Source organism: Xenopus laevis, chromosome 9_10L, assembly GCF_017654675.1.
Source record: "Xenopus laevis strain J_2021 chromosome 9_10L, Xenopus_laevis_v10.1, whole genome shotgun sequence".
In the NCBI taxonomy this organism is placed as follows: domain Eukaryota; kingdom Metazoa; phylum Chordata; class Amphibia; order Anura; family Pipidae; genus Xenopus; species Xenopus laevis.
This window is the reverse complement of record NC_054387.1, coordinates 67,612,847-67,620,355: the sequence shown is the minus strand read 5'-3', so window position 1 is coordinate 67,620,355 and position 7,509 is coordinate 67,612,847. Positions and strand designations below refer to the sequence as shown.

At 39.4% G+C, this 7,509-nt stretch overlaps 1 protein-coding gene across 2 annotated transcripts in view; it reads right to left on the bottom strand.

Moving 5' to 3' along the window:
• Positions 1-514: 514 nt before the first annotated feature.
• The window catches only part of mbd5.L (methyl-CpG binding domain protein 5 L homeolog), a 49,844-nt gene continuing 42,849 nt past the window's right edge, over positions 515-7,509 (bottom strand). For both annotated transcript variants that reach the window (XM_018235754.2, XM_041576799.1), the window contains 3 exons: positions 6,116-6,189; positions 2,974-3,049; positions 515-1,201 (listed from right to left, as the gene is read on the bottom strand). In XM_018235754.2, the coding sequence (XP_018091243.1) occupies positions 1,130-1,201; positions 2,974-3,049; positions 6,116-6,189 (222 nt within the window). In that variant the 3' untranslated portion in view covers positions 515-1,129. The remainder of the gene's footprint in view (positions 1,202-2,973; positions 3,050-6,115; positions 6,190-7,509) is intronic.

The following is a 7,509-nucleotide window of genomic DNA, read 5'->3' as shown; positions in this document are numbered from 1 at the left end:
GTCATTTCTCTTAGTCATGTATATTTAAAGGTTTGGGAATGTGACAACAAATTTTGATTACAATTGATGCCCTTTTTGATTCAAATTAGGATTTGGATCAGGATACAGCAAAATTATTTTATGGAGGATTCCACATTTGTCTAATGATGGATTTGGCAAATCCGTAATCTTTTCCCCTTTACCAGTAACCGTGTTCAGCGTGGCCCTATAACATGGACTTTTAAAGCACAGATGTGACATTTATTGCCTCAGTCAACTGCAAAGCCTGCCATCCCCAACAACTCTTTATGGGGATGCTGGGATTTGTAGTTTGCGACCGCTTAAAGGTTATGTGTTTAATATCCCTGGCAACAACAAAAAAAGACAATGGAGAAACTATGGAATAAAATTATTGCCGTTTGATCAAGGAGCAGTTGACATGCAATAGTTCACAATAGGATTCTGCAAGATCTCACTATTCTACAGAGACCTGAAACTGAAGTACAACACTTCAAGGCGAGGTTCATTTGCATGAAATGAATGTGTCAGAAGTAAGATTATCCCATAATCATGCCTGTCCTCTGCTGTTCATTATAAAAACAGCATCCCTTATGTTACTATATAAAAACAGTTAGGCTGTATCAGGGTTTTTTGTGGCTTTAAGCGCTCTAGAGATATATATATATATATTTTTATATATAATGTAGCCTCATGACTGTGTTCATTAGAAACCCAAAGAAACCTTTGTACACTGTTATTGTACAAGAGAAGTTAAAGTGTGCATTAAGTACGTGACCATATTGTACAGTATTTACATTTCAGGTTCTCACCGTGAAATTACTAGATTCTTCTTTTCTTTTTCTCTATATACACATGGAAAATGTATCAGAAACGTTAGGACTTATTTGAAACTCACAACTGTAGCATCATATTAAAAAAAAAAAAAACATCTTCGATCTCGATTTGTGTTTTCCTTTAGGAGATCTTGATCGGCTTAAGCCCCATTTGCCTAAATGCAAAAATATGTACCACTGTTTCACTATACACCAGGTGGTGATATCTATCAGTCATCATAGAAATATTGATATACATATATTAATATCAGTGCCTATATACAGATGTATGTGCATGGTTTCCTCCACATTCAATGTTATCTAGATATCTTTCTTCTCTTGGGTTTTGGAGGCTTCAGCTGTCTGTCCCTCTGTGGAATCTGGTGCATCTAGAAAGAATTAGAAAGATGTAAATGTAAAATGTACAAATATATATCTATTTAGGACCATGCCTCATCAGACACACAATATCTACTAGTTAGCTAAAGCTTCTGATTGGTTAACAACTTGATAATATAAGTTGTTATATATGATGAGCTTCTGTTTGGAGATCATTGATTTACAGTGATATGGTTTGAAGTGGTCCATATACACCCAGAGAAAATCTGCTTGTTCATATGGACTCCTGAAGAGAACAGGTAGTTCAAAATGGAGATGATTTTATTCGGAACTGGGGCAGAATAAATGGATGACAAAAACGGGCATCAAGAAATGGCATGTCTATCTAAGGAACCCATGGAGTACACACTGGTATTTTTTACAGAAATACTGCCTAGGGGTCACTTGGTCATAATGATCAATCCTGTTCCAGTCAAACTTGACTTTGATTGGCCTAATTTGTATAGCGCCCATACACCGACAGATCTAAGGCAAATTTGAAAGTCATCTGCTATTCATTTCATTCTTGGATGGAGATGATCACTGTGGCCATACACCATTCAACTGATTGGCCCATGGTATCCAACTGATCTATTGTTTTCACTGAGTCCCAAGCAACCGGAAGAGCTGGAAGTGAGTGCTGATGCCTCACTCACTGGACAACATGGTACATTAGCAGATTAAATTTATAAACCTCTCTGAATAACTAACCATCTGATATCACTGCACAAGATTGGTCTGGATCATCTGCCCTATATACATGTATTTTATCAGTATGTGTATGGCCAGTTTAAGAGATTGACTCTGATCAGAAAGTCAGCCTATATAACTGTAAGGGGCCACACATGGAGCTGTGGTTGGACCAAATACAAAACCTGTGAGACAACAAATAAATTCACTATACTGTAGTTAGAAAGGGTACAACTAGTGTTGCCACCTGCCCGGTATTTTACCGGCCTGGCCGGTAAAAATGCTGGTTGATCCCAAAGTTATTAATAGGGAAACAAGATAAATATATAGGAAGGCCGGTATTTTTTTCCAGAAAAGGTGGCAACCCTAGGTACAACAGGCTATAAATTACAGTCAGTATTTATGTAGCTTTGACACAGTTGCTGTACTGGGTACATCAATCCTTCCCAAGATGTACATGGAGTAGAACCCTGATTTTACATCCCTTGAATTACGGATCCCAGTATATGGTCCGTTCATCTCTTCCCGGATTTCTTCCGAATTTTACTTTTGTTTCATTCAGTCCTTTGAGAAAGGTAAAAGCTGGGTTCTACTGCATTATGGAATTTGGGGTGCAATGTAGCAATAGGTGAATTGTTTTCCCCTATATCTAGTAACTCAAGATAATATTGAAACGTTAACTATTGCATACAAGTTGTTTACTTGTTACTCTCTAAACTATTTATGATGACTTTTTTGCAAACCAACAAGACACACTAATTGCCCCTTGTGATAAAGCAATCTGCCTAAAAAATCTCCTTAACGCTAAATTGTTACGGCAGCTTGTGAAATGACAAGGTAAACACACAGCACGGAGCCTCACAGAGCCTTGTTCTAATGCTTTGTTCAAGGCTTCAATCCATAAACATATCAGTAGCTGCTCAGGAGACAACCAGCACAGAGGCGAGGATTGTGATTGGTAAAAATAAGAGGAAGCTGCTGAGCAAGAAATGGAGGGCACCACCACTGGTAATTTCAAGGAAATGTATAGCCCATTATCAACCCATTAAACCCCATGTTGTAACAAAACTAAGTAAAAGCAGATGAAACTTACGGTGCTGGACATCTTGTCCAACTCACTCATGGCCTCGTGTATAGCAGCTTCTAAATGGTTATTTAGTGTTCCACTTCTATGAAAAAACAGAAAAGAAACAGAATAGAAAGACCAATGTCTGTTATAAACTCCAGCAATTTATAGCACCATAAGGGTATGGTCACACTAGGAGATTCGGGGAGGTTTAGTTGCCCGGCGAGTGATTGCCTCTTCTTTGGGGTCGACTAATCTCCCGAACTGCTTCCCCCTGTCTTCCGCCTGCTAGAATGAAAAATGGCAGCGCTTCGTATTCTTCGGGAAAACGAAGCAATGCGAGTGCCATGCCGCAGGCGATTTTTCATTGTAGAATCTCCCAGTGTGACCATACCCTTACAAGAGAGAGATGAGAAACTGTTCAGTCTATGGTCTGGTCTATGGCTGAGAACTGAATACATTAATATGGCTAGAAATTCTATATTTTATACTGTAACTACTATATTTTATAATTTACTGTACCAGCCTAAGTTCAGCACCCCTATAACAGTAATGATCCAGGCACTCAAATTTGTCCACAGCATCCCTACATCAAAGATCTTGTTTTGCCATCTTTTGTGTGTCACTGGCACTGCACATGCTCAGTGTGCTCTGGGCTGCTGAACGAGGTTACATCTGGAAAATTGTAAAACTGAATGTGAATCTGAATTACTAGCTTTGCATAATGACTATTATACTGTATATATTCAGTATATATACAGTATATTCGGAGTTGTTCCCTAACCTCATGTGTTGTGAATCAGCAGAAGGGCCGGCATCAGGGGGGCAGAGGGGGTACATTTGTACCGAGCCTAAAGGGGGCCCTGGCTGTGCTTCAGGACTGCCGCAGTCCCAAAGAGCCGAAGCTCCAAAGTCCTGAAGACCCGAACCGAGCCAAAGCAGTGATAACAACTGAAGACCCGAATGGAGCCGAAGCCGCTAAAAGACCCGAAGTTGAAGACCTAAAGCCAAGAAAAGACCTGGAGCCACGAAAGGACCCAAAGGTAAATTCTACTGAACACTGTGTTTTTTAAATCTTATTAAACCACTGGCCACCAATATATCATTTTAACACTATATAGGCCCCTGGCCACCAACTTTTTTCAGATATTCTATGGGGCCCATGACAACCAATGTTTCATTTTAACTTGTAAAGGGGGCCATGGCCACCAATTTTTTTTTTGAAAACTTTTATGGGGGGCCCTGGCATCAGTTTTTTTTTTATAATTTACAGGAAGGGCCCTGGCTACCAATGTTTATTTTTTAACTTGTAGAAGGGCCCTGACCACAAATGTTTTTTTTTTAAAAAACTTTTATGGCGGGCCCTGGCGTCAATGTGTTTTTTTTTTTTAATTTATAGAGAGGGCCCTGGCAACTAATGATTTTTTAAAAACTTTTATGTGGGAATCTAGCCGCCAATTATTTTAAGGTCCTTACCACCAATGGCTTTTTATAACTTGTGTGCAAGGGGGGTTTACTGTTTTTAGCTCTGTGTGTGGCCTTTTTACTGTGGTGTGGATGTGATCTGGGGTTGGGCTTGGGGGATGGGCGGTGACCAGGGGGCCCAGAAAATGTTGTATGGGGCCCAGTGATTTCTGATGGCGGCCCTGATCAGCAGAAAATAAGAAGGGGTGCTCTTGGGGCATCTCTGGAGGTAAAGATCTTTCATGCTAAAGGACTGTGGTGTCCTTGAGCTGGTACAGTATCCTAATACTTCTCCGATAAGACTAATGACATAAAATCAAATAAATACATCTTTAAAGGGTAAATCTCCATGTTGTAAAGTACAAATACAAGTGATACTGGAACATGTTTTTTAAAGCAATAGTTCACTATAAAAATAAAAACTGGGTAAATTTAATAGGCTGTGCAAAATAAAAAATGTTTCTTATATAGTTAGTTAGCCAAAAATGTATTGTATAAAGGCTGGAGATGTCTCACATAATAGCCAGAACACTTCCTGCTTTGCAGCTCTCTTGGTTTCCCCTCATTGGTTACCAGGCAGTAACCAATCAGTGACTTGAGTGATGGCCACATGGGTCATAACTGTTTGCTTTTGAATCTGAGCTGAATGCTAAGGATCAATTGCAAACTCACTGAACAGTTATGTCCCATGTGGCTCCCCTTATAATCACTGACTAATTCAGAGTTAGAGAGCTGAAAAGCAGGAAGTAGTGTTCCAGGGCATCTTTATGCAATGAAAACCAACCCAGTCTGGTTAAGCCTTTATTCATAACTCAGATCTTCCCACACCTTCATTATTCTATGTGTCCCTTCTCCTTCTTTATACACTTCCTTCAAATTAACTGGCAGGAACTATCAAATTGCTTTCTTTTGTGGATGTTTGTGTCTTAAACACATAGTATACTGCCTCTAGTTGTTATTACATGGTTGCTACTCAGGTCTGTGGTGTATTCCTCAGCTGCAATTTGCAGTATGGCAGCACACACTACTTGTGGCCCACCTCAATTTATTTTTAAAGTTACCGATTTTTTAATTAGTTAAAACATCTTGCTTGGTTGGTGCAAACACTAGCTGCCCGCTATGCTTATTGCTTGTGTTTTGCACTTCTTTAAACTGATTAGCTCTTACTTATGTTCCACCCAAACACAGTGTTACTCCAACTGATTGAGTACAGTAATACAATGTTACTTAAACTGATAGTTTTGCCACCTGGATGGTACATTGACAAGGCTGGGGACGGCACTACAAACTTAACATCAATGTAGTAGCCAGTAAATCTGTATTATACTTAAGTTCAGCCCCTGGTCAGTCCCCTTGAGCTTGTGATCCCCCTAGAATCTGGCATACACATTTAGTATGTAATAGAATGCCCAACTTTTCATTTGGTTGTCATTATTTATTTTTTAAAGTTTTTCAATTATTTGTCTTCCTCTTCTAAGTCTTTACAGTTTTTAAATGGGGATCACTGACCCCCATCTAAAAACAAATGTTCTGTAAGGCTACAAATTTGTTGTTATTGCTTTTTATTAGCCATCTTTCTACTCAGGTCCTCTCCTATTCATATTCCAGTCTCTTATTCAAATCATTGCATGGTTCCTGGCAGGATAGAACAAGCTAAGTGCACACTGATCCCTGAGTGCACATGGAATTCAGGGGGTTTCCTTACTTCCGGTTTCTTTTCTGTGCCCGGCTGTAAGCCTCCAAGTCTTCCGTTAGCGTCTTCAGCTTCTCAGGATCCACCTGAATGAAGGTATGGACAGCAAAGTAAATTAGCCAGACCTGAAACAAGCAAACACTGCCACAGCCGTTTAGCAACTCTCCCCTGTTCTCTGTGATGATATAAATGGGAATGAGAAGCAATTAAACCTTCAACAGATAATCCCCACTCCCATAGTGATCTAACATGAGTAGGGTTGCCACTTTTTCTGGAAAAAAAAATACCGGCCTTCCTATATATTTATCATTTTTCCCTATTGATAACATTGGGATCAACCATCATTTTTGCCGGCCAGGCCGGTAAAATACCGGCCAGGTGGCAACCCTAAATATAAGAATTTTTTTTTTTTTTTTTTTACCTAAATGCACATATATTAACATATATACTTAACATTACATCAGAAGCAACGATTACATAATGACAGAAAGACAAGGTTGGACTGGCCGGCCAGAAAACATCTCGTTGGGACTCAGAACTTAATGGCTCCAATCTATGGCCCTTCCCATCACCCCATTCTTTTCTCCACCATAATTCTAAAAGTCACCTATAGTCCTTTCTCCTGCTAATGTTTGCCCTGTATACAGGGATTTCTCTGTCAGGCTTCAGGAGCCCCAGTCCCACCTTGTATATAAATACAGTCAACATCAACACATTTAACCAGGATTGTTTTATATTCATTTTCCTAATGTTCTAAAAAAGTACTCTTCCTCCCAGTGCAATCTGCAGGGTCAGTATGGAAAGCAAGAGGAATAATGTAACCATTAGGAGGAAATACAATCCTTTTCCCAATTAGAGCAGATTTCTCCTTAATTCAGTTTGTTCCCTAGGGCAGGGAATGAGGATACACAGCCATTTCCTCATTGTGTTGGATGCACAGTTCTGTGCCAAGGCAGATACTTATCACCCTGCTACTGTTTCTCACAGACTGAATACATGGAGAAAGGTATGCTATTCTGGTGACTGTTTCGAGTATTTTTAAATACTTTGAGTACAAATGTATGTGTGTATTTTGGCACACTTCTGCAACTTTAGATGTTACTGAGATTCAGGTGAAAGATTACAAAAATATATTATGAGAGAAAGGTGACTTGCAAAGCAGTTTAGCCGCAAGCCAGGAAAAGGCAAATAAACATTTGCAACATATCCCATAGGCCTGAGGTCTAGGGGAGAAAGTTAAGGAGACATTATTACCTGGTCATGGCCCGAGTACAGAGAGACAAATCCCCTCAACAAATCAATTAAAAGTGAATTTGACATTTTAAGAGGAATTTACCATGGGCTGATTGTCAGTGCATGTGCTTTACCAAATCAACGTTATTATTTAATTAATAAAATATTATTAT